We start from the raw sequence: 22,901 nt of genomic DNA, 5'->3' as shown, positions 1-22,901 counted from the left end.
GTAAACTACCAAGTCTACCCGTATCATGCACGTATGAAATTATATTATATGCAGGGGCGGGGCCAGGAATTTACACTTGGGGCCAGACTAATTTACACAGCATATGGGGGCCCGCTTACTTTTTAGCCGCGGGGCACGCCTCTAAAAAACCCTATTTCGTTTTACTTAAAAAAGAGGCCCCCCTCACACTATATGTAGCTCCGCCCCTGATTATATGATCAGTGGCGTATAAACTCGTGATCATCATCCCATCCTAGATATTTGATAAAACATCAAGGATGGTAAATGCCCCCTTTAACGTTATTTGTTAAGTTTTAAGAGGCAAAGAAAAAAGATAAAGGAGGTGAATTTATCCTCAGGCAGTGAACCGTAATAGGGGGAGGATTTTATTCATTTAAGGGGGGAATATCATTTCCCTACTTTTATCGTACCATTTATATGTCCATTCATAAAAAGAGTAGTCATAGGCCTAATAAACCCATTTTTTCAAAAGTATGGTACGGCCCACACCATAGGAATTTTACGGACCATAATGTAAATAGATTGTGCCACAAAAATCATTTCTACAAGATGATCCTAACCCTCCGGTCTATAGAAGTTTCCAGTCCCTATATATTTCGGAGGGTTAGGATAAATGATTTTTGGGTACAACCTATTTACGTTGTGACCCAACAAATTATAGTTATGACTGTCAATCGGGCTGAGCTTGGGCGGGCCTGAGGTGCTCAAGCTCAGCCCATGTCTATACAACGGGCTATGGGCCAAGTTCGGGCCTGACTAAATTAGAAAATTTGCTTCCCAAACTCAGCCCAAACTCCACAACGGGCTTGCCCATCACCTCTTATTTTTTGCACGAGAAAAGACTAAGACAAGCACAGAATAAGGAAACTAGGTATCAGCTCAAAGAAAAGTTAACAACCAAAAACCTGTTGAACATTCCATAAAAAAAAAACCTGTTGAATGTATTCCTGTTTAAGTGTTGAACTAGAAAACCATTTAATATCATAAAGAGGAACATAGAATAAGGTATACAACCATACTGGTAATGGATGTTGAACCAATCATCATTTAAATTGAAGCAATCCACCAGTCAAAAGCAGACATAAGATAAGTCTAAAATTTAGCATAGTAAATTATATAGTAAATATATTATCGGGCTCGGGTCTATAACGGACTGGACGACCCTTGATCAAGCTCAACCCAAATTAAAGTTCGGGCTTCAACTTTTGACCAAGCCAAATTAGAGTTCAGGCTTTAACTTTTGACCAAGCTTGGTTTGGCTTGTTCTCATTTTAATTATGGGCGGGCTTTTAGCGGGCCGAACGGGTGGGCTTCGAGCTTGCCCATCCCGATTGACAGTCCTGATGACAGTCATCCGAGTAGGCGTATAAAAAATACAGGTTTATTTGGCCACACATCATATAAAATCTCAAAGACAGCCGCTGTTCTACCTTACTATTGCGCAACCGCTGTTCTTTTAAGAGCTCGTCTCTCCTTTTGCCGTCTCCCCACTCGCAGAGTAGAAACTCCGTCTCTCTCTCTCTCTCTCTCTCTCTCTAGTTCGTCAACAATGGCAGAGCTAAAACTATCAGAAACAAGAGACCTAACCCGAATAGAGCGAATCGGGGCCCACTCCCACATCCGAGGGTTAGGGTTAGACTCAACCCTAGAACCACGTTCCACCTCCGAAGGTATGGTGGGCCAGACCTCCGCCCGGAAAGCCGCCGGAATCATCCTCCAAATGATCAAAGACGGCAAAATCGCGGGCCGTGCCGTCCTCCTCGCAGGCCAGCCCGGCACCGGAAAAACCGCCATAGCAATGGGCATGGCTAAATCCCTTGGCCAAGAAACCCCCTTCGCTATGATGGCAGGATCCGAACTCTTCTCCCTTGAAATGTCCAAAACCGAAGCCCTAATGCAAGCCTTTCGCAAAGCTATTGGAGTTCGAATCAAGGTAGTCTTTTCTTAGGCTACTGATATTGACACTGCCATGTTTTAATGATTTCACAAACTAAGCTTGTCTTTTTTTTTAATTGGAGTCTAAGCGCTTTTTGGGAACTTTAATAACCTCGGACAATTGTTTAAAACATAAAAGACAAGATGGGTTAGTGCAATTATCAAAACATGTTAGTGCCAAAGTCATTAGCCTTTTCTTAGGGAAATGATAAATGGGCCCCTTTTCATCACATGGGACACCCAACTCTGCGGTGTACGTGGCTATCAAATCTGTTGAATCCTTACATCAGCCCATCTGCAGTCGTTGATACCCTGCTGCTGGGTGTCCCAAGTGATGAAAAGGGGCGCATTTATCATTTCCCTTTTCTTATTAGTTAAAATTGTAATTTAAAACTACATATCTTTTGAACTTAGTTTCTTTAGTCCCACATTAGAAAGTGGTGTTTTATTTACAGTTCATTCATGCAATGCAAGATTACTGCTACTGTTGATTATTGTTGGAAAAATCCATATCTTAAGAGCCCAAATATTATGATTCTTATGATTGTTGGATAAAATGGACGGATCAGATTTCTACAAATCTCATAAACAAATAATGAAGAAATGATATATGGCTTAGTCAAACCCAAAACAGAAAGTTGAAGTCAAAACAAGTTGTTAAAACCAAAACAGGTTACTTGAATCGAAAACATGTTACTCGACCTCATAATAGTGCAACTTGAAGCCAAAAATCCATGTACTGTAAATTAAACTATAATTGGAATAAAACATGGAAATCAGATTGCACTTATGTCTTTTGATGAAAACCGTTTGGAAAAAAGAGATTCGAAGAGAGAAGGCTAAGTCGTGCCACATGGTCACTCTCGTTAAGAATCGTATCCAGCCCCTACCGTTGCAGTCGGGATCCGCGAATCGACGCTCCAAGATAAAACAGCAAAATATGGCTCCAGTCCACGTGCACTCGCTGATTGGTCTACCCAGAACTACCTTAGAACTGTGCTTAGACACGGAAGTAACAGATGGAAGGAGACGAAGCAAAAACAGAAAAACAGAACCCTTTTTTTGTCAAAGTCTGTCTTTTCCTGTTAGCAAAAGCCACCCAAAACATGTCCCAAAATCTAAGCCCTACCCAAAATGTGTTCTCTTCTCCCTTTTATAGACACCAAAGTGTCTGTTGGAAAGAGTCACCATTTATGGGTATTAATGTATTTATGGGTATTAATGTTGAGAAAAGCCACCATTAAGAGCCTTGAACGTTTCTCTTCCAACAATCACATTTGTGACCGTTGGAGATGAAACTGTTTTGCACTTTAATGGGTTTTATTATCACAACCGTTTGGGGGTGTTAATATAAAAAACGTTTTAGCAATTAATAGGGGTGTTCTTAACAAAAATGTGGGGGAAAAAATGAAAATTGTTTTGGGCACTAAAAAGAACCTTTTCATTTAAACCCAAACCCGGACCTCGGACCACGGGCCACGGCCACGGCCCGGCGCGCGCGCGCGTGTTTTACACATGGGCTTGTGTTCGTATAAAACCCAAGGATCCAACAAATTCTAAAGCCCCTTGAAGGCCCAAGCTTTTCTCCAACTCTCCATCTTATATGGATGAGAAGCATTTTCTTCTAAAGCAATGCGGGACTATTATTTTGCCTTTGGTTTAGAGAACATAACAAGCACACACACTGCAAGGTTTTCGGTTCAAGTCTCTAAAAAAGAACTCAAAAGTTACTAGCTTTTGAAATAAGAGGGAAAACAAATTTTAAATATTTTCCTCTAAATTTTAAACACAGAGAAAAAGCATCTTTGACTTTTCAATTTATAAGTATTTAAAATTTCCAACAATCCCCCACAAGATTCAAAATACAGTTGGAGTTTGAAAACGGAAGTATCTGAGCACTTAGAAAAATATAGTGGATTTATACCGGTGTCTTTTAGACTTCAACTGATATTTAGGATAAACAGTTTACGTTACCGAGTACGGGTAGAGTTAGACTCCTTCAACCTTTCCTCGTAGGTGTAACTGGCTAACCCGTTACTCACTCCCTACCTTTGATTCCTTGGTGATTCATTCACAGTAATGTAATATTTTGGCCTTGTTCTCCTCTTAGTTCTCATGGATGTTCTAGAGAATTACCCGTTAAATTCTCATAGGAAGCGGCCTCACCTCCACGTTCACTTAGGTCAGTCATCAAGTGTGCAATGCAAGTAACACACCACTCAATTCAGGTTATGAACTGATTAAGAGTCTCAAACTCATCCTACCATATTTGCAGTGAACCCTATCTTTCAACATTTTGCATCTAGGAGTAGGGGGTGATAGTGTTAACAAACCATCCGGTGACTTGTTAGTATCCATTGAACTTAATTCCTTTCACATAGGTTGGGTGTCCATTACTAATGGTTAATGCCTCAGGCTTTAACCCCATTCCTTTCCGATGCCTTATACACCACTTTATGTGGCTTTACTAGAGGATCTGCAGACTCCTCTTCGGCTTTACAAAGTCGAGTGCAATTATTCCCTCATCTGCTTTACCAACTTATGCCTTAGGCAAACGTGCCCATTTTGCCATTTAAGGTCTTACATTTGGCCTTGGCTAAAGCATTTTTTGCAGTCACTATGTAAAAATACCGAGGGAACCGGTCTTGGCCATAACAGCCCATCTGCCATAAAAACATAACTTGATCCATTTGGCTCCACCTCCTGCTAGGATAAGACTATAATCTTGCTATCATAGTGGGGCTTTTACAACACATTTGTTTAATCGATTCTCATGAAATCGCTCCACCATTTAAGATGAATAAGTACCTACTGGTATACCTGGAATCTCTTAATTAGAGATCCAATTAGCACAACTTAGCCTTCTTTAACAGGACCCCTACAATTTGAACAATTACCTCTCAATTCTGAGTTACTGGGTACTATCCATCCCAATCTGATATACACATGTAACTATCATGCAACAAACCATAAGTGAGTACGTGGCATTTACATTTTAAGCCTCCATACTCCAAAAATTATGGTTAGCCTCCCAACCAAGAATTTAGAGTTATGTCCATACAATACATGCATAATTACATATGCAATTACATTCAATTGTCCAATTTTTATATAAATATTTTTATGGATTTACTTTCTGCAATCCGCAGAATATGTATCCAATAGGCACATAATGCATATAATGTTCAAATTGTGTTCCAATATGCCAAATCTACTTATTTTTCAAAATAATACAGAAAAGAAGAATGGCATTTTAATTTTAACATCTATTATATGTGAATGAAATTCATCAATTCTTCTTTAGATAGAATGAACTAGTTTGGGTAATGCCAAACCTAATTTGCCTATTAGAGTTCTCATGCCATGGTACACATAAAACATCATTTCCCATATATGATGGCAACACACCAAGTTCTTTAACAAGAACAAGAACTTTAAATTTTGATTGGGTATGAACTATGTATCATTCCCATTCAAGTAATGCAGAATTTTTCTCATTAAAAAATGAATCATTACTCATATTGCCATTAGATTCATTTGCAAGCATTCAACAAGACATGCTTATCTCTTATGGTCCGTTTGGTTGCCAGAATTTTTTTGGTTCTTGGGACTTTTGTGGAATTTCCGCAGGAAACCCACGTTTGGTTGCTGGGCCCAAAATAATCCCAGGAACCAAAATAACCCCGCAAGAAACCCCACCCTGGAAAAAAATACTCCCAGGAACCAAAAAAAGCTTGCAGAAAAATTTGTTTCTTCCCAACAGTTCAAGCAACCAAACAAAGCATTTTTTTCCCACCATAGTCCGGTCAACCAAACATGGGATTTTTATTTTATCGGGATACTTCCAGAGAGTTTTTTTCCACCAATCTCCCAGGGAGTTTTTTGTTCCACAGAAATCCCAAGAACCAAAAAAATTCCGGTAACCAAATGCACCATTAAAGGCATTTTAGCAAGCACTTAACAAGCATCATTTTTGACCCATGTACCATTATCAAAAGAAATAGGTGTCAAAATATTTAACTAAGTAAATAGGTGTTGATATCAAACATAGGCTATTGATTTTATGAGCCACCACATACGGTCCACAGCTCCTATGATGATCAGCCATGAATTCCCTTTTCTTTTATCAACAAACCATCAAAATTTCTTAAAAACAGAAATTTAACATGTTGAGGCAGTTGTGTAAAGATACAATAAGGAAATCCATCATCAAGGCCAAACAAGTATAATCTATTAGTTTGGGTGCCAATAACAATATTGGGTCCTAAGGTACTTAACCTTTTAATTTGTCCAACCAAATAAGAGATGGGTTTTTACACTAATTTAAAAACAAAGTGTTTCACAAACCCCATCCATGTGATCCATTAATTTCAGTTCCAAACATCAAGAGAGTTGTAACTAAAGGATGAAAACAACATCTCATATGAATATCAACCAAGCATGTGAAATTCTAAAACTGTAATTAAAATAAATTATGGAATTGTTCATGTTTCTAAGAACAAACAGAAATGGATCAACAATCAACATCATAAAATCTGGCTAAAAATCATTAAAAAGTTCTATTTTCTTTTGAGAAATCTGAACATATCTTTTGATTTCGTTTGCACCAAGATTGGATTTTTTCAGTACAACTCTGATCCTTATAAGAAAAGTAGTAAATCTGATATAATACGATTCTTAAGGCTGTTGGAAAAATCCATATCTTAAGAAGCCCAGATATTATGATTCGTAAGATTGTTGGATAAAATGGACGGATCAGATTTCTACAAATCTCATAAACAATTAATGAAGAAAATGGACGGATATGGCTTAGTCGAACCCAAAACAGAAAGTTTAAGTCAAAACAAGTTTTCGAAACCAAAACAGGTTACTTGAACCGAAAACATATTACTCGTCCTCATAATAGTGCAACTTGAAGCCAAAAATCCATGTACTGTAAATCAAACCATAATTGAAATAAAACATGGAAATCAGATTGCACTCATCACTTTTGATGAAAACCGTTTAGAAAAAATCAGATTCGAAGAGAGAAGACTGAGTTGTGCCACATGGTCACTCTCCTTAAGAATCGTATCCGTCCCCTACCGTTGTAGCCGGGATCCGCGAATCGACGCTCCAAGATAAAACAACCAAATATGGCTCCAGTCCACGTGCACTCGCTGACTGGTCCACCCAGAATCACCTTAGAACTGTGCTCAGACACGGAAGGAACGAATGGAACGAATGGAAGGAGACGAAGCAAAACCAGAAAAAACAGAATCCTTTTTTCTGTCAAAGTCTATGTCTTTTCCTGTTAGCAAAGCCACCCCAAATGTCTGTCCCAAAATCTAAGCCCTTCCCAAAACGTGTTCTCTTCTCCCTTTTATAGACATCAAAGTGTCTGTTGGAAAGAGCCACCATTCATCGGTATTAATGTTGAGAAAAGCCACCATTAAGAGCCTTGAACGTTTCTCTTCCAACAATCACATTTGTGACCGTTGGAGATGAAATAGTTTTGCACTCTGTTTTGAGCACTAAAAAGGACCTTTTCATTTAAACCCGGACCTAGGACCATGGGCCACGGCCACGGTCTGGCGCGCGCGCGTGTTTTTACACATGGGCTTGTGTTCATATAAAACCCAAGGATCCAACAAATTCTAAAGCCCCTTAAAGGCCCAAGCCTTTCTCCAACTCTCCATCTTATATGGATGAAAAGCATTTTCTTCCAAAGCAATGTGGGACTATTATTTTGCCTTTGGTTTAGAGAACACAACAAGCACACACACTCCAAGTTTTTAGGTTCATGTCCCCAATTAGTACTCAAAAGTCACTAGCTTTTGAAATAAGAGGGAAACCAAATTTTGATTCTTTCCCTCTAAATTTTAAACACAAAGAAAAAGCATCTTTGACTTTTCAATTTAAAAGTATTTAAAATTTCCAACAATTACATTTTCATCTGCTGTATATTTTACCCTCACATATCTGCTGTATGTTATGAATCCTAAAAGTACTGATTTTCATACTCTACCAACAACAGGAAGAAACTGAAGTAATCGAAGGTGAAGTTGTGGAGCTCCAAATTGACCGGCCGGCCGTTACCGGAGCCGCGTCCAAGACCGGAAAACTGACACTGAAGACGACGGAGATGGAGACTGTTTATGACCTAGGCGCGAAGATGATTGAGGCGTTGGGGAAGGAGAAGGCTCAGAGTGGGGATGTTATTGTCATTGATAAGGCGTCTGGGAAGATCACTAAGTTAGGGCGGTCCTTTGCGAGGTCGAGGGACTATGACGCGGTGGGGCCGCAGACCAAATTCGTACAGTGCCCGGATGGGGAGTTGCAGAAGAGGAAGGAGGTCGTGCACTGCGTCACCCTCCATGAGATTGATGTTATCAACAGCAGGTTTGCGGTTGCTCTCTACCTGTCTCTCTCTGCGCGTGTGTTGAATTATAAATTATTAAATAACACCAGCTCTAATAGCTTAAGGTTTTGGAGTAATTGATTATTTAACATTGTATAGAGCTATTGCCTCACGGCAGGTCTTGGTTTCAAAACCCAACAACTCCTTGATATTAAAAATCCACATTTACGGCCAACCCAAAAGAGGAGCCACATGTGCCACCAACCCAAAAATGAGGGGCCACATGTGAGGGGGAGTGTTAACTATAAATGATCAAATAACACCAACTCTAATAGTTTAAGCTTTTGGAGTAATTGGTTGTTTCACACTTTGTTTCTTAATTTTCAGCTTCAATTCTTTTCGCCCTCCTGATATTTGTGTCTGTCCATTTCAATTTCTTATTTTTTTCCCTCTTTAGACTGTAGCTTATAGATGATGATCAGAGAATTGTGTTTTGTTTTTGTGGGTTTTGGTATTAGTGATTGCTTTCTTGTTTCTTGGTTTGTGTCTGAATTCTCAGTTTAGAGACAATAAGCTACTGTATCTTTTGAAATAAATGCTTCAAAATCTGTTGATACATGGCCTAATCAAATGTTACTACATGACCTAATCAATGTTTTGGGACATCATCAGCTACTCATTTTGTTGTTTTTTATGTTTGTGAATATGTAGCACATGATAGATTCTTTAAAAATGAAATCCCCGTCTTTGTACCTCTAGAAGACCAGAACCATCTTTTGGACCATCGCCCAGTTGCTGGTACTGTAAATAACATTACCTTATAATCATCGGACTTTTGGATTTTTTCATTATTTCAAATGATATTTTGGTATTCTTACCAGGTTTGTCCTCTTTGATACACTCCTCGGAACTCATAATCAACCATTTTCCCGCGCTGTATCAATTATCAAATATAGAGATACACATTCTGTGATGAGTCTTGGATAAAAGAATGTTCACCATGTCGACTTCTTGAGGGTGTTTTGTAAATTTTATTAATGCGAGGAATTTTTTGTGGCTCTTGTTCACTGCTAACAGTATGCTTCACCTTAACTTATTGTACTTTGTGCTATGAAAATGAGTCTTGGAATGACTACACACACAGTGTGTGTGTGTCTAGAACTTCATGTTGGGTTTTTTTTTTGTTGTAAGAATTTTTACGTTTCTTCTAACTTTAAATTTTTTTCTTTTTATAAAGGAAATATTTCTCTAATCGCCCATTGTCTTCGTTGGTTTTTCAAATGGCACTTGGGGTTTTCCTTGTAATATTCCATATTTAAGAATTGTTGGATTTTACATTTCTTGGGTTTAGTCCCACATTGTAAACTGAACATGTTTCTTGTGGATATAAAGAATTGCTTCCTTCTTCTGTATGCATTGCCAACTCAAATGGCTTGGTTTGCCTTGCCTTGCCTCTATGTGTGTGCATGATGTGGGTGCAAGGGCGCTTCAGATGCACTTTGCACTCAAGAGCGCAAGCCACAAAGTTCTGATCTTTCTCTTTTTGTTTTTGAGTGGTGGAGGATGCAAGGAGTCATCTGACATAGTCCGAGGTGCACATATTAAACATGTGTTACATGCCCCCCCCCCCCCCCCTGGGTGCACGAAACTCTCGGTGTCCCTCCGAGTTTTATGCTAGCCAATTCAGCCCAACTGTCAAAGGCCTATCTAAGGTTCCGTGGAGAGTGCAAAAGGCTGATTTGAGACACCAAAGAGAGTGCTAGGGGAAGACTCTTGTAGTTAGGGAGAAGAGACCATTCAACAAGACTGAGCCAAGGGCCAAACACACCTAATGATTGGGGACCATCCTTTATCAGATTCAAGACTAAATTATTTAGGCTAGAGGGGTCCATCATGAGTGTTAAGATGCATTTTTTCTTTTAGTTATAGGGCTTTAATTAAGGATTTTAAGTCTATATGGGTAGTTGAGTCTTTTCCCATCTAAATCACTCAAGTCGCTTAAATTTAAGAGGGTCTCTGATAGATTAAAGCTTTAGTTCTAGTAGGACTCTTTTTAGTTTTCCTTTAGGTTTTATCTTGTAAACATTGTGATTATGAAATTGAGAAATAAAGAATAGAACTTTCAGCCCTGTTTTGCTATGTGGAGTCATGGCATGATTTTCTAGGTGGATTCCAAGATCCCTAAGTTGGATTCTTTGGGTACTTTTCTCCCTTTTCATTACTTTCTAAATTCTCTTTCTCCTTTCCTTTTTTCTTTGTGGGCCTTCACGCTAGAAGGATGGTTATTGAGGACCATCGGTTTACTTGTAGCTTGCATGGGGCTCTTTGGAGAAAACAAGGAGAGTTTAATCGAAATCTCTCCATCAAGCTCATTAATGGCCGCAAGATGTGCCCTTTCGGGGCTCAAGAGCATGTGGGCGTATTTACTGACAAAATTGGTCCTTCAGAGACATTGGGTTGTGGACTTGGGAGGTTTTTGACCTCTTAAGTTTAGTTTATAACTTATAGGAATTCGGAGCTAAAGTTTTATTGGATGGGTGAGGGTTCATAATTGCTTTGGATTAGATAGTTTCATTCTCAATGTGCCTTTCTAGGGTGTTGGGGTTTTGGTGGTTTTGTGCGTGGGTGCGTGGGTGGCGCCCCCTGGCGTGGGGTGGGGTGGGGCGGGGCTTATCCTGGACAGACTTTCCTTGGCCTCTGAAGGCTTAGATTCAAGAAATATAAAAGGGGAATCTATGCAGGGTGTATATGAATAAGGCTTATGACTATGTGAACTGGATTTTGAACTGCTTGAGGATGAGGATTGGTTGTGGGGAAATGTTAAGGTGGCTCACAAAATGCTAATCTGTCGTGTTTGGCAATTCGGATCCCTTGATCCTATTCGTGGGTCATTTTTCGTTTCGGACCGCCAAAAATGTCATGCTAAGGCTCACTTTCGTGGGTCATAAGCTACAGATTTTAGCCTTTTTACTTTTAGGAAAATATTTTAAAAAACAGTGACAATAAGACTTCATAAAGAACATCCTCTAAATCAAAACCCTTATAGAATAATATATTATATAATGGAGAAACCCAAACAATAATGTCCCAGCGTATTGCTTATTGGATTAGATACCCAAATAGCCTTATTGTACCATGTACAAGTATTTTACTGCTGTCTTGGTCTGATACCACGTATTAGAGCCGCCCTTGTTCCAGGTAACATTGGTTGATGTTTATATTTTGATTGCAAGTTTCTTGATCTCATTCAATGGAAGCCCTACATGTTTCTTCACAAGTTCAAAGAAGGCTTTGACATGGTGACACACCATCTCCATTGTTACTTTGGTGAGGAGACAAACAAAATGACTAAACTAGTGGTAGTTAGGGATTTTCTAAAGGGTTTCTTTAGTGAAAAGTTCTATTACTCTAATTTCACGCTTATAGTTTGTGATGATACACTAGTACATCTGTGGGATAGCATGAAACAAATCAGAAAGTTGAAGATTATTTGACATGTTAGATACTTGAGGGGAGAATTGAGAAGGTTTGACGTAGAGTCTAGGCTTAGAGTGAATCTGGGAGAAGTTGAAGTTTGTTGGTGGGTAGAAATGTAGAAACTAGTAGGACAAATGTGTTGGTTGGAATAACAGGGTGTAAGGTTGATAATCCCCAAAGCTCTCCATCTTACCATTGTAGCTAGAAAACACAGCCAAGTCATCGTGGGAATTAGTGGTGGAGAGAATTTGAAAATGTTACCTTCGTGAAAGAAGAGCTACTTCCCCTTGGAAGAGAAAAACACTCATTAAAGCTTCTTTAATCAACTGTGTATTTTATGTCACTACCCAAGATTCTAGGGGTGATAGTGGTAGTTTTTTTCTTTTTTGAATGGTGGGGTGGAAGTCGTGGTTACAAAGTAGTTTCTTATGTGAAGAGAGGGAGAATAGTAACAAGGTTTGAGACATTAAAATTGGGATTATAGTTGCAAAAATAATGCTATTCAAATTTTTAAGTGAAAGTTGAGTTTAATCCAGTTATCAAATACAGGGTGGGAAGGATAGTTACCGGAAACTTCCTAGTTGGATGGGAAGCTCGCTTCCCCAAAACTCGCTTCGGAAGCTAAGTTCTTCTCGCTTACCTACTTTTGGGAAAGCACTCTTCCCAAACGCTTCCTATGCATTTTTTCGTAATTAAGAGTATGCTTCCTGTTTAGGTGATTATTTCTTCCTAAAAGTATATTTTCTCCTTTTAATAATGTTGAAGGAGCGTATTTAGAAAAAGAGTTCATTTAAAACTTGAAAACACATTTTAAGTTTCAAATGAAAGGTAGGTCGATCTTTTTTGAAAAACTTAACGTTTAATTACATGAATAAAATATGTGAAACTATAGATTCCTAAAATTTATAATTCTAATCTTAGTTAGAAGCACGAAGCGGGGCGGGGGAAGCGTCGGGGTCAAGAGGAGTCTACGGTTGGGAGCACCGTGGAAGCATTTATGTAATATTTTCTTTATACGTTTTTCAAAATTTATGTACTACAAAAAATAGTATTTTTTAACCATCTTTATATACATTTGTTAAATTTTAAGTACGTAAGAAAGTAATCATTTCTAACCATCTTCATTTTTGTGCCCTTTTTCCTCGTGCCTTCTGCAGAGGCCTTTAGGCTTGCTCCAGTGAAGTACTTTGAAGAGTTGGAGGATTTTGATACAAGAAGTTGGTGGTAGTGGGATTGATGGTGTTATAAGAGCAGGTTGGGAGTGCCGTGGGAGCGGAACCTGTATCTTCGGGAGCTCCATGGGAGCGGTTCCCATCCTAAGATGCGTCGAATCGCTGTTCAATCATGGGAGCGGCACCCATGAGGAAGTTTCCTGCTTCTAAGATTCTAATTGTGAAATCCTTTTTTTTTCTACTTGTAATCCTTAATATAACCCGTCCTCCCTAGCCTACTATAATCCTACTTTTGCTATGTACTTCTAGTTCACTTCCAATGAGGCTTCTTACATGCTTCATGTTGACTTTCAATGACACTTCCTACACATTTTCTCTTTACTTTCTTTAGAACTTTTTTCGCTTCCCACACTTTCTCTTTTCTAAATCCCTCGCTTCCAGCATCGCTTCTCGCACTCCCTCAACTATTGAGGGAATTAGGTCTTGGAAAATTTATGGTGGTTAACTGGCCCTTTTGTCGTGCCTTCTGTAGGTTACATGTGAGTGGTAATTAAATTTTAAGAGAGTTGGGGGTAGGATACTATGTAATTGGGTCTGCAAAGAAGAACTTAAATATGACTAAATAGAGTCAGAAATCTTCTTTAATCTCACGAGGAGGTCCACATTTCTTTTTGAGTTTGAGCAAGAGTTTGGGATTGGGATCTAATGTAGACCAAGTCCTGGCTTAAGTGTAATCAGACCTATTATAGTGAGGATAGTGTGTGAGCTCATAATCGTAATAAGCCTAAGTGACGTTAGTTGTAATTTCCATGTTTTGTAGGTGTCATTATAGTAGAGGTATACTTGTAATTAGTGAGTGTTTGAGGGGCCTTGTAGTGAGATTTGATTGTAAGGGAGGGAATTGCCTATAAATAGAGGAGAGTCTCTCTCATTTGGGGACATTTGATGATTTTAGCTGATTTTGAAAAAAGAGATTGTAAACCCTAGCTTTGAGAGGAATTCCTGCACATCGAAGGCCTTCCATCTCTTCTTCTTGGCATGGGTTCATTGCCTAGCTATCTTATTGCTCTTTCCTATTAAAATCTAAATAAAATTTCAGTTTCTTTTATTTTCTGTTCTTGATCTTCTTTACTTACTGTTTTCATCAATTCTCAGCTCAATTTCATCTTATTGCTCCTAATACTCTGTTTTTGCGCTGTAATTGCTGTTTTGGATGGTTCTTGAGCAGTTCCTATACTCAATTTCCTGTTCTTGGCTGTTTTTGCTAAAATTTTGCAATTTTTAAGGGATCTACAGCAAGTCTTCATCAGGATTGTCAAGGTATGTTCTCATTTCAGCATTCTCAAGGTTCCTATTTGGAGAAGCGGTAGCTCCATTGCTATGGGTGAGGATGTTGGGGGCACTTATTTCTCAAGGAGTGGAGGCATTGTGTTAGTGCAAACGAGATTAACACTTGTTACATGCTCAAAAGAAAGAGGCTTGGACTAGGTAACATATGTTTCTTGTGTGGAAAAGTGTGGGAATCAGCCAACCATCTATTTATCCATTACAAGGAAACTAAGTGGTTTTGGAATTCTAGCCTACAATATTTCAAATTGAAATGGGTTCTCCCAACATCATTAGACTCTTTAGCACACGGCGAAGTGGGCCATTTAGTAATGAAGGTCAAATAGCTTTGGAAATACCAGCTTGAGTGATTCTTGTTGGAATTTTGAATGAACATACAAGCGATTATTATATGGTAAAATCGCAAGAAGCTGGAAGCATATTATAGAGATTTAATCATCAACTATTAAATGGACCTTGGTGAGAAGTAACGTTGGGGTTGTATCAGTCCAAGATCTCCATCGAGAGTGGAATAAAGTTTCAAAAGTAAAAGGTCAAATGGTAGATACACATTCTCGTTAATATGATTTTGTCATCAAGATTCATGAATGTTATGATAGGGCTGTTCGTTTGGCCTATAAAACAAACCTTGATGTATAACATTTTTCATAGCATGGTTTTGAATGACTGAAATGATGGTGGGTTTTCATACTGCTCAGCCGAGGATTCCCTACTTTTTGAGATCGAGAAGAATGGAATATCAAAGTGATTTGATTTTGAAACTCCAGAAAGTTCTCTAACTGATGATGTTAACTGAAAACATCTGTAGATTTGTCATGCCGTTTGTTGTGCCAGTATTTCTTTATTGCCTTATGTAGTATCTTGAGCTCCATTGTAATTCTGGAGACACAGCCATGGCACTTCAGTGATTGGCTAATGTTTAGTGTGTGAATGGTATTCATGGGGTGGTAATTTTTGCTAAGTCAAAATTCTAATATGGTCTAGTGTTTCAAAACTTAAAAGTCAGATGAGAACTTGGGTATGGTAAAAGAGTCTCCTCGGACTAGCTAAAGGAGTATTGATTGGCTTGGTAAAGCAAAACTTGGACTCTTACGAGAACTCAGCCAAGGTAATAGGATCTCACTTGGGCGAGTCAACGATTGACGTAGGGAATTTTTAAACTTTTTCTTTTTCGAATGGTAAGGGAATTTTTAAACTGTGATATAGTTATTTCTAACAGTTCAGCTCGGTTTCGCCTTAACCTCTTTATTGTGTTAATGTATTACATTTTAGTAGTATGATTTCCAACAAGGTAGAGACAGGCATGGTTTTAAATGTTCACCGGAACCGATGCGAAACAACCAAAATGTTTCCATTTCCATATTCACCAAAACACGTATTGAAATCAAAACGCATACGAAAACTAAAACCATTATGCTCTGTTTGGATGCCGGGTTTTTTTTTTTTCCTGGGATTTATGTGGGTAAAGGTAGGAGACAAAAGAGGGGACAAGCATTAATTAGAGAAATATATTATGATGAGTGGAGAGAGAGGGTAGAGAGAGAAAGAGAGAACACCCTTTTCAAGACAAGATTTTGCTGATGTCAGCAAGAAAAAGCTGATGTGACCACTAAACCTTTACCCACATAAATCCTGGGAACAAAAAAAACCCAGCAACCAAACAGAGCATTAGGGGCCGTTTAGATACGTGGATTTTAGAATCCAGGTTTTAGTTTAAAAAACAGTGTAAACCGTATGCTGTCCTGACCAATGTTACCGGGATCGCCCTCCCACCCTCCGACACGCGATCTGGGATCAACGATCTCAAATGTGGTTCGTTTTTGACCCGGATCTTCAAAAATGACGACCCGGGCGACCCGTAGGAAAGGGGATATATATATATATATATATATATATATATATATATATATATATATATATATAGAGAGAGAGAGAGAGAGAGAGAGAGAGAGAGAGAGAGAGAGAGAGAGAGAGAGAGAGAACAAAAAAAAACAACTCTCATTCCCAACTTTAATCTAATCATACCTCATAGGTGGCTAAAAAAAAGAAGAAACTGAGAAGAGGTAAAGAGACTAACTCGAAACAGATGTTCCGACAGAAACTTCCACTGAAGACTGTAAATAGAAATATAATATATGTACAGTATTGTAAAACCTCCTTCCCTGCTTTCTTGTTTTTGCAGAGAGAAATGGAGGTTTGTAAATGGCACAAGAGAGGAGGGGAAAGGGAAACCATGGAAGGCATGCAACCACTTAAAAACCCTAAATAAAAAACCCGACCACAAGCATAATGATATTGGCACTACTAGTTTTAACCTCTTTTTTAAACAGTTGTCAAATGTTATTGCCTTTCCCAAAACTAATATTGGCACTGCAAGTTTTAATCTCTTTTTTAAATAACTGTCAAATGTGATTACCTTTCCCAAAAACTGTCTAAAGCCACCAATTGATATGCTTGGCCGTCATATTTAAGAGAAGCCCTAACAATGCTTTAGCATCTCATGGCATAACATTAAACTAGAGAGAGAGAGAGAGAGCACCAGAGCAACCCGGATTAACGCTCCAAACCGACCCGCGACCCCATATGGCGAACCAACTTAGCCTACCATCATCATACCGCGTATCGGGCTACCATCGTACCCCGTATCCGTTCCCGTACCCGTTCCCATACCCCGTACCGGAACAAACCGCGTTCCTGGTAACCTTGGTCCTGACAGTGTTTCTTGGATTTTAAGTAAGAATTCCAGGGTTTAGAAATCTCTCCCCCATACTGAGATTTCTAAAACCTGGAAACATGGGATGATCTGCTACTCTCTTGCTGACGGAAAGAAGGGCGAGAAATCAAAAAACGACGTTTGGTTCGCTTCGTCTCGTCTCTCATCTACTATTTTGAAGAAATCCCGGATTCTAAAATCCAATCGTTTGGATATGCCGATTTTAGAATTCGGGATTTTAGTTTGAAAACAGTGTAAAAGAGGGTTCATGATCAAGCAGCTGTATGCTGTCCTGACAATGTTTCTTGGATTTTAAGAGAGAAATTTAGGTTTTAAAAATCTCTCCTCAATCCTGTGATTTCTAAACCCTGGAAATATGAGAGGATCTACTACTCTCTTGCTGTCGGAAAGAAGGGCGAGAAGTAAAAAACGAGTCAAAAACGACGGCTGGTCTGCTTCTTTCTCTTCTCTCGTAGCGATGGTTTTAAATTTCAGATTTCGGTAGGGACTAAAACTGAAATTTGCCGAAATTCCGGATTTCGCCCTTTACTCATGTAATTTTTTAAAAAAAAAAAAAAACCTGTTACAAATTTCGAAATTTATTAAATAATGTTTTTTAATTATTACCGAATTCCGGCCTGAAATTTCGGATTTCGGTGGGGTCCGAAATAGTACCGAAACCGAAATTTAAAACCTTGCTCTTAGCTACAATTTTGAAGAAATCCCCGATTCTAAAATCCGTGTATCCAAATGGCCCCTTAGTGTATTATTCTGTACCTGTATGTATTACATAATTATTTTTATATGAAGAGTAATGCTAAACTGAGGGGCGCCATTGCTAAAAACGGATGAAAGGACGCTCCCATTGGCTGCACATGACCAAAGTGCATTTAGTACTCGCAGCCATTATAGATGCACTTTGGTCACGTGCAGCCATTGGGGTCGCCCTTTTGCCCTTTTTTGCAAGGGCGTCCTTGAGTTTCACATACCTCTTATATGAATTACATGTGAAATGTGATTTATGTATTACACATATATTTAAATGACTAAAATGTTAAATGTGATATGTACTGAATTATTAGACATGTGCGATAGCGATTGTCATTAGGATGTCATTAGGTGTTTGATGTTGTTAAACCATTATGGGTGGTTTTTTACTTGTGTGATGGTTTTTTGTTGTGTATTTGTTCTTATTCTAACACTTTGTTGAAATTTAATCTTAAATGTCCATCATTTGCATTTTCCATATATTTACGTGATGTTACAGGATTTTCATTGAAAATTTCATCTGAAACCGACATGTTTCTATTTCTGTCATGTCTGAATTACATACTGAAACTGAAACCTAGAAGCTTACAGTACAACAAATCTAATTCATTTGTCTATAATAGGCCAACTAAAGTTAGTCTTTCCTAATTACATCTATATCACATTCACATGCATCATAATTCATAAAGCCTTGTAATTTGTAAAGGTTCACCAGTCAGTGCTGGTGAACTAGCAAATGCTTTTTGTTTTTGATAATCAAGGGCCTGTATCTGTATGGATGACCAGCATTCGAGGTCGGGGCTGCATACACAAGGAAATGTTTCTATTGTTGGGTGTGTACAAATTGGTGCATTTACACTTCACACCCGAAATAGGTGCCCATTTGCTCAAGTTCCCATTAGTGGTCTGGGCTTAGATGATTTCATGTGCAGATGGTGACATGCATGTGGCTTTATCTTTGGTTTTTATAATGCCCGACACCTAAAGTTCTTATAAGCTTGCCTAAAGTCCACATAAACTTGTATGGTTTATTTTTGGGAATAAAAGTCAATTTTCAAAAAAAAAAAAAGTCCTCATAAACTCGTGCACCACAGTTTCACTAGAATGTAACTTTTCTCTCATATTTTGTCAGCTGAAAATGGGTCTCTGAGAATGTAATGTCGTGTTTCTATGAGTGTCAGTTCCATATTTTACATTTTTCTCTTTGCATGTTTGTAGGGAAATGATATCAGCACAACCATATTTGATATTTTCACCAACCCATCTCGCCTTTTAGTATTTAAAGAGCTGTCAAAAAGTTATTACATTTCCCAAAAGCTCTCACGACTCACGAGCCAATTAAAGAAGAAAAGACAGCTGGGGTTTGTGCAAATATCAAATTATGGTTGTGCTGATAACATTTCCTTTGTTTTATCGGGCCCTAATTCACCTCAATTTTCAGAACGCAGGGATTTCTAGCTCTCTTCACTGGCGATACAGGTGAAATTCGTGCTGAAGTGAGGGAGCAGATTGATACAAAGGTAGCGGAGTGGAGGGAGGAAGGGAAGGCTGAAATTGTTCCTGGTGTCCTATTCATTGACGAGGTGCACATGCTTGACATTGAATGCTTCTCTTTTCTAAACCGTGCATTAGAGAACGATATGGCACCAATCCTAGTCGTTGCTACTAATAGAGGAATCACGACAATTCGAGGCACAAATTACAAATCACCACACGGGATCCCAATCGATTTTCTCGATCGCTTGCTCATCATCTCAACGCAGCCTTACACCAAGGATGAGATCCGTAAGATTCTTGACATCAGGTCCCAAGAGGAAGAAGTGGAAATGTCGGAGGATGCCAAGGATCTATTAACACGGGTTGGTGTAGAGACGTCTTTGAGGTATGCCATTCACTTGATAACGGCAGCCTCACTGGCTTGTCAGAAGCGCAAGGGGAAGCTGGTAGAGGTGGAAGATATAAGCAGGGTGTACCAGTTGTTTCTTGACGTGAAGAGATCAACACAGTATTTGATGGAGTATCAAAATCAGTACATGTTCAATGAAGTTCCAAGAGAGGTAGAAGAAGAAGAAACCATGCAGTCTTGAGATTTGGGATTCAAGAGGAGGATGCCTTTGTTCATGCAGGCCTTCAGTGAATGAAGGGTATGTCCACCATGTCTTAGGGACTAGAGGTATGCATATTTTTCTCCTTTTATTATACTATGTAAAATGACGGCTAAATTATGATCAACATTCCTCTATAGCAAGCAGTAGGAGAACTACATTTTGGTAAGTGTATTCGGTCGGACCAAACACAAATGGGATGAGTTCACAAATGCCACCAACCCCCCCCCCCCCCCTCCCTCTCTCTCTCTCTCTCTCTCTCTCCACAGCACTCGTGTCTCCATCTCACATGCCATTCATGGCTGGGAGACAAGAGAAAACGGAGACCAGCCGTCGTTTTATGATTTCTCGCCCTTCTTTCCGATACCAAAATCGTCCCATGTTTCAAGGTTTTAGAAATCTCAAGATGGGGGATTGGAGAGATGTCTAAAACCTGGATTTCTTACTTAAAATCCAAGAAATGTTGTCATGGCAGCATGCAGCAGCCTGATCATGAACCCTCTTTTACACTGTTTTCAAACTAAAAAGCTGGATTCTAAAATCCGTGTATCCAAACTGCCCCTAATAGTCTCAAGTACAAGATTTTGATTCCAGCCTAGGGTAGGTTTGCATTGTTGTGATAAGATCAATCTGGTTGATTTAATTACAGTCATGTTAGGTTCTTTTTTCTTTCTTTTTTAATAAAAAAAAGCAAGGGAAGAAACGGTGTATCTGGATGGGAATCTTGGAGGGTGTCTTTTCTGTGAGATTCGTTTATGGTCAGATTGCCTCCCAGTATTCTAATTCCCACGTTAGGAATGTCTGCTCTATTCAGCGTGATGCTTTATGTCGGATAGCCTGCTTATATAAAATTTTGATAAAATTTTGATAGTTGATCACCTTCCTATGAAGGATTGTTGTTAGTCATTGTGCCATGTGTTTAGAGTTGACAATTGATCATTTGTTTCTCTACTGTAGCTTTGCCCATGTGGTATGGAGCTCATTCTCCATGTGTTTGTGATTAACTTATGTTTTGTCTGGACGCATTGCCAAGCTTATTGAATCTTGAGCTTTTGTGTCTTGGTGTGGTAGGGGTTGAATACTCTGGGGTTTGTCTTTTTGCCTCACTGGCTTGTTTGGAAGGAAAGAAAAAAAAGGGTTATTGAATGGGGTTTGGGCTTTCGTGCATCATATTTTCTTTATCGTAATGCAGTGGGCAAGATTATTTAGGCCTATTTGGGGCCATTGGTGTTACTGACTCTTAACAAGGCAGAGGTTTTGGCCTAGTTAGTGGGATTAGTATTAAGGTGAGTGTGTTATTATCAAAACATGGTAGTGCAAATATCAGTAGTGAGGAGGTTTGGTTTTTCCCCACCCAACGAGCCATAATATATGCCTGAGTGTAATTGTAGGACTCATTTTCCATTTTCCATTTTCCATTTTCCAAGTAACAAACATCCAAGTAGGGAAATACGTTGTTGGGAAAAAGTATTTTTCTTTTCTTCATGGAAAGACCATTTCTGCCAAGCAAACAGGAGAGCAATTTGGTGGCCTAAACATCGCATGCCCACCAAAGAATTGCTTTGTGATTGCATGCGTTGTCTCTAATGTGCATAGTTCAAGTAATAGTTTTAAGCATTATCGCGTGCAAAATGAAATAAGTGATATATCTGTCCCTTCTACTTCCTCGGCCACCCCATCTAATGTATTTATGACAACTCTTTTTTACAGTACGGGTAGGGGTGTCAATGGACCTGGACGGTGCGATGGATAGTCCAAATCCAAACCTTGATAGACAACATATTTTGGATCCTATTCGTCGAAAATTTTCGGATTGTGATCAAGACATGGAAAAAATAAAATCCGATGGATAGTCACGATCTGAAGTCCTTTTACTAAAATAACCCTCAACATATTTCTTATATTATGTCTTAAAGGTGGGGTATTTTCATAAAAATAAACTAAGGGGTTTACTAAGCTCCTTCGCAAAAGGCTTTTCGCGGCTGGTCTGCGACAGACCAGCCGCGAAAAGCCTTTTGCGATGGACTCTAGCAATTCTCATGAACTAAATATTGCTTAGCTTATGACTTTCCACTTCCCTCCTTTTCCAGAAATCCTTTTCTCTTCCTTTCCTCGATTGTTTTTTCTTCTTGTAAGCTTGCTACTCACCCTCAACAAGGATTAGTTACTAGAAAGTTTTATTTTCACGTATCCTCTAACATTAGAGTTCTTTTCAACAATAAAATCCTATTTTTCCTCATAAGTGTGGGTTGTTATTAGATATAGTGACTAATTCATTTATGAATTGAGGAAGTTTTGGAGTTCATTTCAAATGAAGAAAGCTAAGTTTTTTTGTTGTTTTGTAAGTAGGACCTACTAGGACACTCCGATGGATGGTCTGATTTGAAATGAATTGTAATAGGGACACAAGAAGTAGGATCCGTTGAACACTCCGAATCCGATCTAACCGATAAGGGATTTGACTGGATCGTGACTAAGATATAGGTTGTGGTGGGAGGGGGCGAAAAGCATGTTAATATATATCATTTCTCTCTCTTCTTCTTCTTGTTTTTCTTTTTCATTTTTTTAATAAAATAACATGCACGATAACACACAAGATTAAGATCGTTACTCTACAATGGGATTTGACCAATGGAGGCGCCCTTTCTCCCTTTATTTGCAAGGGCATATGTGAATCTAGCATTCCTCTAATACTTTTCATATAATTTATACTAAGGGCTTGTGTCCAAACATTATGAGAAGGGCAACTTGTTCAATCATCCAAAGCATTTATTTGCAATGCCTTTCTATAAAAAGGTATGCACCAAAGTTTTTATATGATGGCTTCTATTGGGGGTAGGGCCCTGCTTATATGATGCCTTGCGAATTCATCGATTAAAAACATAAGGAATCCAAGCCCCATCTTTTCCATGGCTTAGCAAAGCTCTTTTAAAATAAGACGAATGCTGAACTGAAAGGCGCCCTTGAAAAATTTTCTGTGAAAAATGTAAAAGTAAATAAATAATTAATGCTCTTTGGTCATG

General features: G+C 38.8%; 1 protein-coding gene across 1 annotated transcript; it reads left to right on the top strand.

The window, feature by feature from the left end:
• Positions 1–1,424: 1,424 nt before the first annotated feature.
• On the top strand, positions 1,425–20,047 carry LOC143880626 (uncharacterized). The gene is made up of 3 exons (XM_077383609.1): positions 1,425–1,954; positions 7,973–8,337; positions 19,215–20,047. Exons 1-3 carry the CDS (start codon positions 1,571–1,573, stop codon positions 19,858–19,860), a joined length of 1,395 nt encoding a protein of 464 aa, XP_077239724.1. The 5' UTR covers positions 1,425–1,570; the 3' UTR covers positions 19,861–20,047.
• The last annotated feature ends 2,854 nt before the right edge of the window (positions 20,048–22,901 follow it).

The sequence above is a fragment of the Tasmannia lanceolata genome, unplaced genomic scaffold (genome assembly GCF_043159265.1).
Source record: "Tasmannia lanceolata isolate RefF3 unplaced genomic scaffold, GAP_Taslan_0.1 ptg000002l, whole genome shotgun sequence".
Lineage (NCBI taxonomy): Eukaryota > Viridiplantae > Streptophyta > Magnoliopsida > Canellales > Winteraceae > Tasmannia > Tasmannia lanceolata.
Note: the sequence above shows the minus strand (reverse complement) of the source record. Positions and strands in the feature narration are given on the sequence as shown.

What these genes read in the sequence shown, in the direction of transcription:
- LOC143880626 (XM_077383609.1), top strand. Translation starts at nt 1,571, where the DNA reads ATGGCAGAGCTAAAACTATCAGAAACAAGAGACCTAACCCGAATAGAG. An exon ending in CTATTGGAGTTCGAATCAAG is followed by an intron (nt 1,955 to 7,972) that starts GTAGTCTTTTCT and finishes TACCAACAACAG; the next exon opens with GAAGAAACTGAAGTAATCGA. An exon ending in ATTGATGTTATCAACAGCAG is followed by an intron (nt 8,338 to 19,214) that starts GTTTGCGGTTGC and finishes CTCAATTTTCAG; the next exon opens with AACGCAGGGATTTCTAGCTC.